The following is a 13,439-nucleotide window of genomic DNA, read 5'->3' on the forward strand; positions in this document are numbered from 1 at the left end:
TAACTTAGCAATTTTTATTTTTGTTCAAATTTATACATAAGTATATAAAATTTGGTACATTGTATGTTCTGCGTATCGATGACTGCTTGACGTCTCTTCTTCATGGTTTCTGTGTGGTTATTCAATTTTGATCCAAAAACTATTTATACATGCCTGGATGTGTATTTTGGATCGTTATTTTGTTAAAACTTTAGGCAAATTATTCTTCAAAAAGATATTTTTGAATACAAAATATACATTTTGTCTTCAATTCATATTGTAGGACCAACACCAGGTATTGAAACATTCCCATACCGTGTCGAACTGTTGGTTTTTAATACTTAAATTCGTTCTCACTTTTGTTCTTTGACTTTTTGTGTCGAAATTCTTGTAACTTTATAAAATAATCACTGCCTATATATACAGTAAAATACAATTAAATCTAACCCATTCTAATCAATAAAAGTTTAATCTATCTGTAACTTTGGTAGTTGAGTTTATTTTGAATATCTTAATTTCTAATATTTTTAAAAAAATAAAAATCAATTTAATCATCAATATTCTTTAATAAATCCTGATTTTCAATAACAATAAATTAAAACGAATTTTACAAAAATATAAAAATATATCACATACAAAATCAGTTTTAATTTTACATACCATTCAACATACAATTTCAGTTTGTTCATGTAAAATTTTAAACTTTAATCTCATACGTAACAGACCCCTTTTTCTCATCGTAGTACTCTAAAATGAGAATCCCTATTAGTAAAATACATATTACGCCCATGTAGAAAATATCCGTTGAATAAATATCATAACTGGCATCGTCAATAATCTGAATCGTTGTGGTTGCTACGACAATGTCATCTTTATTCCTCGCTTCCAACAGTACTTTTTCGTTTAAGATGGTGCCCTCGTTCACGATGGTAGTATTCGGCTCCAGAAACACATAGTTTGCAAAGGTAAATATTTTAAACATGTTCGTGTTTTCTAAAACAAAACACTTCTATTATAACGCAGTCTAAAAATATTTGTTTGTGTTGTATGTCGTTGATTACAAAATTTTCATGCAAATACAGATAAATTTTATGCATTAATTTAGATAATTTCTAGGTAATAAATATTTAACCTATTTTGTATTAACAATCTATTTACTTTAATTCACTCATTAAATTTCAGAAACAGTTTGTATTCGATTGATTTAAAATGATCTGGAAATAAAATTGGGGAAAATTACAAGAGATTTTGTCTGATAAATAACAATTGGTGTTTTTAATACGACCTTGTCAACAAATACATACCTGATGCAATAGAAATCTTAAGAGACTCGTGAGAATGAATAATTTTAATTGCTCCATCCATACTGATAATGTGGTTTTCGTAAAGTAAGGCTTTGTAATAAGGTTCGGAAAATTTTAATATGCCATCCTTAAAGGAAAAATATATTGGAGCACATAATTAAAATTGGTAGGTGGTTTCACTTACACTGTTCGCATCTAAAGTACAGATAATTTTGCACAAACACACAAAAAACACACACAAACTGCCTCTGACAGAGGCCGTCATATTGATTAATCACTGACACCTTAACACGGATTATTATCAAAATATGTTATCGGATAAGTTTTGTGTAAATATCAGTTACGGGAACATATTGGAACATTGCTGGTGGTAATGCGATTGTAAATAAAGCATCGAATTTAAAAAATGTTTATCTGTAAGAATATTAAATTTTAAAATACTCCGATATATTGTTTTAATTTAAACAGTAAAACATACTTGAATGCTGATAAATATAAAGTTTTAACCAATTAACCATACCTATTTAAACTTGTGTTTTAAATAGGCCGCTGATAATTCATTGTTTTGTCCTGTATGGCACAATTTTTTGTTAAAACGTTAAATATACAATGGAGAATGAAATTTAAATTATTATCACTAAAAGTATCATTTGAGGTCTTGGTGGTCCCTTTATAAAGGACCTAATATCTAATATTAACTTTTGAATACGTTTATTTACAATATAAATTTGAGCATAAACAAAATGCAAAATGTTTATTTATGTTCATGGTTTGCTCTTATAAAACTCTTTTATTTATATTAAATTTAAACATATTAAATATTTTCAACATTATGTATTAATGACATTGTAATAATATTCTTAATTTAACACCTTTTTGTATATTAGTGAAAATATTTACTGATTCATGTTTTATTAATTATATGCGTATAAATTCACATTCAAAAGATATTTAAACTGAATTAAACGAGCACACTTTAAATATGACACAAAATGATATATATTTTTACAAAAATAGAATTTATTTTTTTAATTTTTGATGATGTTTTCAATTAAAAATTTAATCAAAATAATTTCTATTTAAATTAAATCCTAAACAAAATAAATGCAAAATGTCACAGAAATAGCAAACTTATGAAAAAATATATATTTCTTCAATAGTTTATGTATAATTTTAAACAAAATTGTTAATATTAAACTATTTTGAAAATTGGTTTTCGTTAGTCAAAAATGTTCAAACTAAGGAAACCTAATCCTATTAAAAATGCCGAAATAAATTTAGTGTTGTATAAAAATAAAAAAATAAAATATTTGCAACAAAGACTTTTTTTCTTAAAATCGTAACAGATTTTCAAAACAATAAGTAGGAAATTTATGTTTTTGAATTTGGTGGAGATCCAGATTTTCATTTAAAATGCTGTGCCCTCTAGCGACAACTATTTTATATTCCAATAACAAAAATGTTTACTGTAATTTCCTAATACACTTTTGAAACCTATTGTCCGTTAGAGGGCTAATATTAATTTAAAATTGCGGGAATATAATGAACTGCGTTCCAAAACAAATGAGTTGTCAACGAAGATTAGTGAACGCCAAGTAAATAATTTTACAAAATGTTCGATACCGGTGATACCTTGGCTCTACTTATAGGCCTAATTATCACAACTTTAGGTGTGTTGGCCTGTTTGGGAGCATATGCCAGGAGAAAAGCTTTAACAGAACCAATATGATTTCATAATCTTTTGTTTATAGGTTAAGTAAGTATTAGAATTAAAAAAACAATAATCTGTAGTTAAACATGAAATTTGTGTCCGTTTAAATTTGGTTTAAGCCAACAACATAAAGTAAAACAAAGTCAAGTTTATAGAACAGAATACTTTTATTGACTAAAAAACATTAAGAAGTAACATTAAACCTTAAATAAACACTCTTACAACTAATTATAACAAAAATGAAAAATTATGCACTCATAAGTTGCTGAATTCTTTCAATTAGGTGTGTATTATATGTCTCATAATCTATTGGATTAATCTGAATGGCCACAGTTTTAAGACGAGCTTCATCCTGAAATATAAATATTAACATATATTTTCTGTTTCAGGACTTAACAATTATGGAACACTCCAATATTATTTTGTAATATAAATATCAATAAAATTACTCAAATAAATGACTATTTACTTACATTATAAGTCTCCATTTTAGCTCTGCACTTGAGTACAAATTGCTTGAAGTTAGCCTTATCAGCAATGGAACTCATAGCTTGAGGGTTCTCTTCAACTTGCTTACCTACTTCTTCAGCTGTCATTCCCAGGACCTTTTCAACTTCTGAACTAAACATGCTGACCCATTGATTACCACTCCAATCACCAACATTCATCTGCAATTTTAAAAATTTCATGATCATAAAGCTTAGCATCCTAAACATGTACTTACACTGCCAAGCAAGCGGTATTTGAAATTTGGGTATTCTGTTCTGCATTTCTCACATCTATACATACCAGTTTCCAAATCAACAATCTTTTTGTTACATTTTTCCATTGGACAAGCTTTATAAATCAAATTTTCGCCTCTCATAAGCAGAACTGTACCCATAACTTGGTAATAATCACCCTTTTCAGCATTGCCCAATTGTTGATCCTGAACTTCCTTGAAACTCATCCATGGTGTGTTAAAACTACCGGCTCCTGTTCTGGTACTTATATTGTTGGCATCAATATTTCCTCCCTCAGAATCATACCATCCCCTCATTTTGTAACACTCTGACAACTCCGGATTAACTCTGAATTGGCTGCTGCCTAACAAAGACAGATTTTTACCACCACCAAATTCACCAACTTTGGCACTCTTAACTACTATTACTGGATTATTGGTGGCGTCGAAATTCTCGGCCTCATTACCCCAAAGAGTAAGGGTGATCTGAAATTTAGATTTTAATGTTAATTTATAAAATATTCATATAAATAAAACAATATTACCGCAGTTTTAGACTGATCAATGAGTGTTACTTCCTTCTTCTTCAACTCTCTACCAGTAGAACGAGCCATAAATGTTTGTAACTCAGAGGCACTCTGACATATTCCAATAACATCTATAAATCACAATTTGTAATTAATAACATTTACTTTTTCTATTTAATTTTAATATCTAATAATAATCTAATACTGTTTGAATTTAGCCCAACTCATTTTTTATTAAATGTATACATACCAATAAGAGTTCCAACTTCAATATTTGCAATCTTATCAATGGAAGTGAAATCAAATTGAGTTTGGGGAATGTTGGTATCTGCATCCTGACATTCTTGAATAACAGTTTCATTGGTCATAGTCATTTCATACTCATTTTTGATATTACTGAATTGCTTGTTAGCTGGTTTCAACATACACTTGCTTACATAATAGACTTTGTCAACCTTAAAGTATTACAATTTATTATTCATACATTATAACAAACTGACATTAATTTAATTACCTGCAACATATCATAAAATTTGTCAACTAAGTCTCTAAAAGCAGTGCACCGGATCTCCCCACTTTCATCAATGAAATCCACATTGAACAGCTTTCCTTCACCTTTACTGTTAGACCAAGTACGGATGTTTGATTTGTTTGAAACTCTCACTTTGATAACCCATCTACAGACATTAAATTTACAATAAATTTCGTTTGAGCAATATAGTAAGTTATCTTACTTGTTGTGATAAGGGCTGAGACTAGAAATGGGATGTGTTAATGGTGCCCCATCTCCTCCAAGAGTAACATTGGATGAGCTTGGAGCAGCAGCTTTGGGTTTTTCAGATGAATAATTGTTGGCATTGCTGTTACTGGTGCTTGGAGCATTATTTGAGGAGGAATTGCTGGATGAATCACCAGTTAAAGGAGTGGGGTTTCCTATTTTATGTCCAACTTCACTTCCGTCAACCAGAATATCAAAATCTATTATCAAGAGGATTTTTCTGAAATAAGCAATTCATTATTTACATATTCAACCAATTGGTTCATTAACTTACTGTTCTCCCCTGTTCGAATTGTTGACAACACTGGTGATGGATTTCTTTATTTTCACAACGGAGTTATTTGGGATTTCCACAGGGTTATTTTGGGTTGTAAGCATAGCAAATGAAATTGTATGTTTCCCATCAGATATGAGCAAACGATAGCGTCCGCCGTCTGTTGATTTGGATTGTATTTTTTTGGAGGCCAGCACTTGGATTATTGCATTTTCGTACTCGGCGCCAGTGAGCAATACCTAAAATAATTCATTTGAAACTAATTCTATAAAATATATTGATAAGATTCACCTGAAGGGCTCCTTCGGTCAAATTATATTGATTCGACATTGTGCACAAACACCTAAAATTGAAGTTGTTGAAAAAACACTAGTACGGACTCGTTCGCGGTTACGCTGCAATTGGCGGGCAAGTAGTTGACAGATGCAAGGTAACCAATTTTTGAATTTTACTTTTTTATATGTTATGTTCATTTATGGATCATTTATGGTATAGATTTATTTACTTTACACTAGTAAATTATGAAAACATTGTTTCGTATCTAAATGGAATGTTGAAATAAATTCAAAATTTGCATGTCTCTTACAGTTTCCTATACCCCTATTAATTCATTATTTTTTACATAGATGTCACTACAATTTAAAACAAACAAAACTTTGATGTTTTGAAACAACACACAATACTCCAATTGTAGAAATATAACTTCTTTAGTTACATTTACAATTTAATTAGAAAGTAGCACCTTCTATTTTTGTCTGGTAACGCTTTCTGTATGTTTTCACTATATTTATTTTTATATGAAGTATTCGTTTTTCCTATTTTCCTTATGATTATCTTTCTATCAACCATCACCAATATGATCAATGTCAGTAAATTCCCAACAATTTGATATAACAATTCTGTAATAGATAATATAAAAAAATATAAAAACCTATGCCTACTAATAATCTATCCTGTAACCAACCGCTAAATCAAAACATAAAATTCCAGGTGTTTTATTAGGAATTACAATGAGAAAACATTTTCCTGATTCATCGATTTCCGTAATTTTAGGTTTTTAGACAATATAATCCCAACAATTTATTTCTTGACAATTGTTGTCTAAATATTACCAACAGGGTCCTTGACAGAATAATCTGTTTGTAAATATGCTGCAACCAAAAAAATAATATTAATAATATAAAATACATTTTTACTTTTTTAACGATGATTTTTAAAGGTACTGTAGTACCAACACAATTCTGTGACTATTATTAGTTTCTATGTACAGTACAGTATGTAAATATTAACACAAAAGTATAACTAACACTCACTGAAAGATGTAATGAAAATTTAATTAACCCTTTTCACATTTCAAAAATATTTTCGTAAATAAGGAAAACGAAACTCTTTGTATCAGGTTGAGTAAAATGTATAGGTTAAATGACAGACACAAGTTAAATTCAATTTTTTTTTACTTCTTTTTTAAAATTTGCGCCATCCTATTGATGTTAACCTGGTTGCGTACATCTTCATGGTCCTTTGACTGTATTGGCCAAGTTTCCCGCCTCTTCAGTTTATTTACGTTCGCATAACCGTTAAATCCAATCCGACTTTATTTGGGTTTTATGTTGTTATCAGCAAAAAATGTATATTAAAATAAGAAAGTTGGGTGCCCCACAAGGAGAAAAGGACACGATCATCAATATTTCTAAAATGGGCCTCATTCAAGAACTGAGAGAATTAATTTTTAAGGAAACCAATGTTGAAATCGACCACCAGTTGCTTCTGTACAAAGGAAAACAGGTAAAATTAGTTATAAAAAGTAGATAATAGTAATTGCAGTGAATTCTTTTAATACAGCTTATAAACGATCACAAGGTGGTGGACTATGATATTCAATTAAATGATGTTATTCAACTTATTGTACGGAAGCCACAACAGTCTGAAAAAAATTCAGATAAAAATAAAACAGAGGGGGATACAAAGGAAAATAAACCAGAGAAAAAACTTGTTGAAGCTGAAAGTAAATTTTATAAACGTGGTGATATAATCGACGTGGTTATTGACAGTAACAATGGCGCTTGGTACGAGGCCATAATTGATAAAATATTGAAGCCTGAAGATTGTGACTGCACTGAGGATGAAAGTCAATTAATTTTTAAAGTAAAAAGGTATGCACCCATTTAGATTAAATGCATTATAATGCAACTTACACATTTTAGTGATGAAAATATTGTTATACCATTTAATTTAGAAGTCTCTATTGATGAAATTAGGCCAAGAAGTTTTTATACATATAAAATTACAGAATTGAAGGAAGGAATGATTGTTTTGGCAAATTATAATATTGAAGATACAAAAACAAGGGGTGCTTGGTATAAGTGTAGTCCTCATTGGCTTTAATAAAATATATTAACATCAAACTCTTTAGGTTTGACTTTAAAATCGCGTCTGCGGCAATGCGAAATGTAAAAGGGACCCTTTTGGTTGGAAAAGATAAAACACCCCTTGAAGATTGTACATTAAAATTCACAGATGAAATAATGAGAATAGAACCTAGGACATTAATTAGTGAAAGGACTCAAAGGGGTCAAAAAAAACCTCCATTTAGTGAGTGCAATAAAAATTAATAATAAATAAAAATACTACTTTTTAATAAGTCATTTGCATTGTTGGTCAATTGTTAATTTAACTCTTTAGGAAAATATCCATATTATTGTGATAAATGCAAAGATGTTAAAACAAGAAAGTGCAGGGATTGTGGATGTAAGATTTGTGCTGGGAAAGACAACATTGATACTTTAATATTATGTGACGAATGTGATTATGGATTTCACACAACTTGTTTAGATCCTCCATTAGACAAAGTACCTGATGAAGAAGAATGGTAATTTTGTTTATTATAATGTATTAATTCAGTCTCAATAATGTTATTAAAGGTATTGCCCAGATTGTAAAACTGATGATAGTGAAATAGTTAAGGCTGGCGAGAAGTTAAAGATCAGTAACAAGAAAAAGAAAATGGCAAGCAGTAAAAATGATTCAAAACGTGATTGGGGAAAAGGAATGGCTTGTGTAGGCAGGACCAAAGAATGCACTATTGTTCCAAAGGATCATTATGGACAAGTTCCTGGTGTTGAAGTTGGAACCTGTTGGAAATTTAGATTACAGGTAAAATCGTTCAATAACTGTGTGAAAATAGCATAACGAATATGTTAAAAATTAGGTCTCTGAAGCTGGAATTCACCGACCTCACGTGGCTGGAATACATGGTCGTGAGACAGACGGTGCCTACAGCCTAGTTTTAAGCGGGGGATACGAAGACGACATCGACAACGGGGAGGAATTCTTTTACACCGGTTCTGGAGGTCGAGATCTTTCCGGCAATAAGAGAGTAAACGACCAAAGTTGCGATCAAAAACTGACAAGAATGAACAAGTAGAACAATTTCATTACTTTATTTTCTATTCAACTTATCTCTGTTAATTTAGGGCTCTGGCAATGAACTGTCATGCAAAATTCAACGACAAGGATGGAGCGGAAGCGGTCGACTGGAAAGCCGGGAAACCCGTAAGAGTTGTCAGAAATTATAAACTGGGTAAGCATTCAAAGTATGCTCCAAAGGACGGTAACAGATATGACGGTGTATACAAAGTTGTTAAATATTATCCTGAGAAAGGAAAATCAGGTTTTATTGTATGGCGATATCTTTTGAGACGAGATGATCCCACACCGGCGCCATGGGAAGAAGGCGGTCAAGAGTTTGATATGATTGTTGGTCCCATTAAGCTTTTTTTATTAACTCATCTAATATTTACATTGTTTTAGTATCCCCCTGGTTATTTGGAAGCACAGGAAGTTGAGAGTAAAAAAGAAAACGGAAACAAATCTAACAAAAAGTCACCAACAAAGGGTACAAAAAGGAAAGCCACTCAAGAAAGTGGGCTTAAACAATTAACAGATTTTTTCAATTGTACACCAAAAAAAGCAAAAGTGGCGCAGTACAAACTGACTACAGAAGTTGAGGAATTGATTGAAAAAGATGAATTAAACGAAAAGCTTTGGGAGGAATGCAAGACTTATATTAAAGATGGAAAACTGAAATTTTTGGAAAAGGTTGAAGAAATATTTATGTGCATTTGTTGTCAGGAAGTTGCATATCTTCCAGTCACAACAGAATGCAAACACAACATCTGCAAAGTATGTAATCTTATTTTGTATTTTTGAAAATAATTAATTTGTTTTTATTGTTTTAGTCGTGTTTGAAACGATCTTTTTCTGCAAAAATTTACACATGTCCTTACTGCAGGTTTGACTTGGGGGAGAAATATATTATAAAGGTGAATGAAACATTAAGTGATACCTTGAAGTTATTATTCCCTGGATATGAAGCTACAAGATGATAATGTAATTTTTAATTTTTTGTTTTATTGTTTTTTAGTTGTAATTGTAATCGTAATTTTTATTAATTGATTCACGAAATCGTTCTTTATTGAATTCTATTGTGTGCATATAAATCTAATAAATCATGTTTACTTAACTATTGTTTTTTTATTTTTTATACCTTTAACTTATCCTTAGAATGGTATAAATACGCTAAATTTGTAAATAAGACAGCTTTTATCATATATAATTTAATAAATAAATAATTATACATCACTGAAACAATCACTGGAACAATCTAAATACCTAAATACTGACATATAGTGTAATACTTTCGCCTCCATTTTGGATTATCAAAGCATTTGTACAGATCGTTTACTTTCAAACAATCTCCCTTGGACATGCCTTTTCTTTGGCCAATTTTCCCTCCTGGCATCTTGGGAGTAATTGTAGGTTTACCTTTCTCTTTGCTGAAAAATCCAGTACCATAATGCATGATGGAATCATAGTCATATTCAAAACTGTAAGTAGTATTTTCTAAACTTTGTTTGTCGAAATTGCCCCTGTACCCTGTAAATACGAAAAAACCAATTATTTCAAACAATTTCATAAATTACATTCTTTACTTGGTATAATATTATCTTCGTGTATCTTGACGAATTTATCGCGGTCCCATCTGGACTGTTCGTGGAAGATGCCCAGGGCGTGCATCAATTCATGTATGGCTCTGCCCTCTGATCCTAAACAATTCGGACCTCTGTGATTCGGCGGCTCCAAACTCACAATTTGGGCTCCACCGAACCTACCAACAAAGGACCAACATCCTTTCGGGTACTTGATCGGCCATATCAACAGATAATCCTTGCTTTTGCCGTTCCAAGGGACGAACCTTACGCAGGTCATAAAATTCAGCGTCCTGATAGCTTTGTAGATGGTAACTCTGTCTGAACCGTCTGCAAAAGAAATGTTTAATGTTGAATTGATTTACTTTTATTCCATGTTACCATATAATGGACTGATTACGTAGGGGATAGTGCGATTTTTCCACAGCTTCTCAGGGAATGTGTCGAAACGAATTCCCACTCTCCAGTAGTTGTATATATCTTCGTTCATTGCCATATCACCTTGGAACAGGCCTGGTGTCACTTCTGGATCAAAAATCTCTTCGGGTAGATCATCGGCTCCGTTATGGAATGCCACTGTAAGAAAGTAAATTCTTATCATCAGATTATACTTTGGAATAAACTTTCTTTTTAAACAATAATTAATAGTTCTTGACTGTTTATATAGACAGTGATTACCTTATTAATTTTTAAGACATTTGTCACAAAAAAATATAAAAGAAGTCAATACAGTGTGTATTTAGTTTATAATTGATGAGAGTAGTGTTTATATGGATGTTTGTCGAAATTTGTTCAGATAATTATGCTTATATGTAAATAAATCTATGATAGGAAGGATACAGTAATTAGAATGTTGGGATCTGGAAATGTAATTTCTCGCTTGGGTACTCAATTTTCTCATGTCTCATGTTGACTGGACGGAAGAATAGACATCTATCTGTACTTCAGATGTGTTCAGATGATGTGTTCCACAAAATTGTTTACCTATTTTAAGGCATTCTATTATGACACAAGGATATACACAAAGGTCTGTTAATGGTAAACTACCATATTTCTTTTTATTGACGATAATGTTCATACCATTGCTCAGGGATTTTGATTGAATGGCTCAAAACTCTGGGTACTGAAACTTTACAACTTTCTCTAGATCACTTGGCCTAAATCAGGGATATCCTAAATCTTTGACTTTGGAACCATCAATCCCACCCTAATACTCTTCAATAATTTGATAAGCAATAATTTCGAAGACTTTATATTCCAAGAAAAATTTAATAACCTCATAAATTTTTCACTTTTAAAAATTCTAAAATATAAAATAATAAAATGTCAATGAAAATGTGATTTTTACATATTTTTCTATATTCTTAATGTTTGAAGGAAAAGTAGAAGTATATAGGAAAATTAAAAAATTAATTGAAATATTTTAAAATTTATACTATATGCAATACTTTAAATTTTATTAGGCAAACTAAAAGAAAATAACTAACACACAATAACGGAAAATTGTACAATGTAAAAAACTTTGAACCTAAATATCAACATACCATCTTCGTAAGGCACTGGTGGATCGACATGGTCGGGCACGTAGGGCAAAAGGAACCTGGCAAAAACCGCATGACACCAGCACAGAAGACCTAGAAGAGCGTATGTGTATCGCATTATAGTTGTCGCGGAATCGACTGATCGAACTAGCACATGAAGGGGACACTTCATTCCTCCACATCGTAACACTTTTCGTCAACTTTAGTCGCCATTGGTTTACGGCATTCCTACTTACCTGTCGACAAAATTGTTAGTACGTCGATTCGCAACGTGTTATTATATTAGCATTCACCTCCACACATTTATATTAATTTATCGATTTCGTTTTTTCTTTTTACACACGGGTATTTTATTAAATCGGTTCGATGGTGCCGGAGGCACGTAAGCGTTTCCTGGAGGTGGTCTTTTCATCGAATTGGATGGATTCAATTAATTTTCAGCTCTGAACTGCTGCTATTGGAAGTCTGTTAATAAATTGTTAAGTTGTGTTGCTCGTACATAAAGTTGTTTACTCTTTTACCATAATGTATAACAAATAGCACGAATTTTCTAAAAGAAACCTGATTAAATGTTATTTTCAAAACTAGACTGGTTTCGTTTTCAGACCAGTAGTTCGATTTCACACCCAAAACCGGTTTAGTTTTTAAAACAAAAATAGAAGAAGAGTGCTTCATGTTCTTCATTAATACGATCAGTGTTAAATACAATTAAAAATTTGATTTGTGTCGCCAAAATTAATTCAAACCTTATGTGAATTTTATACAAATGTAAAGTAACTGTAATATTTACGTAAGATCAGTCGTACGACATACATTTGATTCACCAAAACAAACTAAATATGTTAATCATAAAGAAAACAATTTGTTACCTACCCACAGCGGTTTAACTTGATTTAATACATCTCAGAGAGCATAAATTATGATTCGATTAAAAGGTAGCACTGTAATTAAAATCCGGCGATTATGAATTTTATTTTCTCATTAACATACTGACCTAACAAATAAAACTTGATAAAAGTTTCAAAGAACAGTTACATGATCGTTTGGTAGTCTATATAAATGGATCTGTGGTAAATGGAAACAATTTACATATTCAAATTGTTAAAAACCGCCTGAAACGAAATGGTGCCCATTAGTCCCAACAATGGACTGTTTTAAGTAGATTGATTAATTTCTTTGCAAATTTCCTACGTGTGCCTGACATATTGCACCTCAATAAGGAACTATGAGTTTATGTCAAGGCTGGTTAAAACTCAGTTCTGATAAAAATCACACACACACATACCGGTGTTGTACAAACATAACAATTATTGTGGTTGCTTTGTTTTAAAACTAATTATCGAGCTGCGACAACTAATTGCAACTTGAACGGATTAAAACGCCGGTTATATAACTATTGTCAATCAGCTTAAACAGTCACACCAATAATTAAATTCATGTCTCATGCTTATTACTGATGAGATCAACTTGGGTCGAAAGTAATGTACATACACGGTATGCTAAAAATAAATGGATATGTCATCAGGAGTTGTTTTCAATTTTGTACGGAGCAATGTAATTTTGGGACGCCCTTTGTTTATCTTGTTGCATTTGCGTACTCTTAACCATCAGACATA

At 31.3% G+C, this 13,439-nt stretch overlaps 4 protein-coding genes and 1 long non-coding RNA gene across 8 annotated transcripts; 2 read left to right on the plus strand and 3 right to left on the minus strand.

Moving 5' to 3' along the window:
* Positions 1–605: 605 nt before the first annotated feature.
* LOC109598828 (uncharacterized) lies at positions 606–1,638 on the minus strand. Its single transcript, XM_049962628.1, has 3 exons — positions 1,468–1,638; positions 1,284–1,410; positions 606–972 (listed from the first exon to the last, which is right to left on the minus strand). The coding sequence occupies exons 1-3, from the start codon at positions 1,546–1,548 to the stop codon at positions 677–679; spliced, it is 504 nt and encodes a 167-aa protein (XP_049818585.1). The 5' UTR covers positions 1,549–1,638; the 3' UTR covers positions 606–676.
* A 1,162-nt stretch (positions 1,639–2,800) lies between these two features.
* Positions 2,801–3,466, plus strand: LOC126264476 (uncharacterized). Its single transcript, XR_007547181.1, has 2 exons — positions 2,801–3,039; positions 3,384–3,466. It is a non-coding gene; the product is annotated as an uncharacterized LOC126264476 (long non-coding RNA).
* On the minus strand, positions 3,143–5,685 carry LOC109598824 (replication protein A 70 kDa DNA-binding subunit). The gene is made up of 9 exons (XM_020014741.2): positions 5,586–5,685; positions 5,295–5,533; positions 4,977–5,240; positions 4,757–4,919; positions 4,493–4,697; positions 4,261–4,373; positions 3,719–4,201; positions 3,468–3,662; positions 3,143–3,346 (listed from the first exon to the last, which is right to left on the minus strand). The coding sequence occupies exons 1-9, from the start codon at positions 5,622–5,624 to the stop codon at positions 3,242–3,244; spliced, it is 1,806 nt and encodes a 601-aa protein (XP_019870300.1). The 5' UTR covers positions 5,625–5,685; the 3' UTR covers positions 3,143–3,241.
* A 1,141-nt stretch (positions 5,686–6,826) lies between these two features.
* LOC109598823 (E3 ubiquitin-protein ligase UHRF1-like) lies at positions 6,827–9,816 on the plus strand. Its single transcript, XM_020014740.2, has 10 exons — positions 6,827–7,079; positions 7,137–7,447; positions 7,499–7,651; positions 7,708–7,886; positions 7,977–8,163; positions 8,216–8,447; positions 8,503–8,714; positions 8,768–9,050; positions 9,105–9,476; positions 9,533–9,816. Exons 1-10 carry the CDS (start codon positions 6,921–6,923, stop codon positions 9,677–9,679), a joined length of 2,235 nt encoding a protein of 744 aa, XP_019870299.2. The 5' UTR covers positions 6,827–6,920; the 3' UTR covers positions 9,680–9,816.
* Positions 9,817–9,916: 100 nt separating this feature from the next.
* LOC109598825 (hatching enzyme 1.2) lies at positions 9,917–12,509 on the minus strand. Of its 4 annotated transcripts, XM_049962624.1 has the most exons (6): positions 12,117–12,509; positions 11,972–12,059; positions 11,827–11,916; positions 10,664–10,858; positions 10,286–10,612; positions 9,917–10,229 (listed from the first exon to the last, which is right to left on the minus strand). In XM_049962624.1, exons 2-6 carry the CDS (start codon positions 12,003–12,005, stop codon positions 9,958–9,960), a joined length of 918 nt encoding a protein of 305 aa, XP_049818581.1. In that variant the 5' UTR covers positions 12,006–12,059; positions 12,117–12,509; the 3' UTR covers positions 9,917–9,957. The 4 variants fall into 4 exon arrangements, with proteins under 4 accessions (XP_049818581.1, XP_049818579.1, XP_049818582.1 ...); XM_049962622.1 differs by having other exon boundaries at positions 11,972–12,509; XM_049962625.1 differs by lacking the exon at positions 11,972–12,059 and having other exon boundaries at positions 12,117–12,506.
* Between the last annotated feature and the right edge of the window lie 930 nt (positions 12,510–13,439).

This window comes from Aethina tumida, chromosome 2 (assembly GCF_024364675.1).
Source record: "Aethina tumida isolate Nest 87 chromosome 2, icAetTumi1.1, whole genome shotgun sequence".
Taxonomy (NCBI): domain Eukaryota; kingdom Metazoa; phylum Arthropoda; class Insecta; order Coleoptera; family Nitidulidae; genus Aethina; species Aethina tumida.

What these genes read in the sequence shown, in the direction of transcription:
- LOC109598825 (XM_020014742.2), bottom strand. Translation starts at nt 11,995, where the DNA reads ATGAAGTGTCCCCTTCATGTGCTAGTTCGATCAGTCGATTCCGCGACA. An exon ending in CGTAATCAGTCCATTATATG is followed by an intron (nt 10,613 to 10,663) that starts GTAACATGGAAT and finishes TTTCTTTTGCAG; the next exon opens with ACGGTTCAGACAGAGTTACC. An exon ending in CGAAGATAATATTATACCAA is followed by an intron (nt 10,230 to 10,285) that starts GTAAAGAATGTA and finishes TCGTATTTACAG; the next exon opens with GGTACAGGGGCAATTTCGAC.
- LOC109598824 (XM_020014741.2), bottom strand. Translation starts at nt 5,624, where the DNA reads ATGTCGAATCAATATAATTTGACCGAAGGAGCCCTTCAG. An exon ending in TGACCGAAGGAGCCCTTCAG is followed by an intron (nt 5,534 to 5,585) that starts GTGAATCTTATC and finishes GAATTATTTTAG; the next exon opens with GTATTGCTCACTGGCGCCGA. An exon ending in AATACCGCTTGCTTGGCAGT is followed by an intron (nt 3,663 to 3,718) that starts GTAAGTACATGT and finishes TTAAAATTGCAG; the next exon opens with ATGAATGTTGGTGATTGGAG.
- LOC109598828 (XM_049962628.1), bottom strand. Translation starts at nt 1,548, where the DNA reads ATGACGGCCTCTGTCAGAGGCAGTTTGTGTGTGTTTTTTGTGTGTTTG. An exon ending in GTACTTTAGATGCGAACAGT is followed by an intron (nt 1,411 to 1,467) that starts GTAAGTGAAACC and finishes TTTTCCTTTAAG; the next exon opens with GATGGCATATTAAAATTTTC. An exon ending in TAAGATTTCTATTGCATCAG is followed by an intron (nt 973 to 1,283) that starts GTATGTATTTGT and finishes GTTTTGTTTTAG; the next exon opens with AAAACACGAACATGTTTAAA.
- LOC109598823 (XM_020014740.2), top strand. Translation starts at nt 6,921, where the DNA reads ATGTATATTAAAATAAGAAAGTTGGGTGCCCCACAAGGAGAAAAGGAC. An exon ending in GTACCTGATGAAGAAGAATG is followed by an intron (nt 8,164 to 8,215) that starts GTAATTTTGTTT and finishes ATGTTATTAAAG; the next exon opens with GTATTGCCCAGATTGTAAAA. An exon ending in GCAAACACAACATCTGCAAA is followed by an intron (nt 9,477 to 9,532) that starts GTATGTAATCTT and finishes TTATTGTTTTAG; the next exon opens with TCGTGTTTGAAACGATCTTT.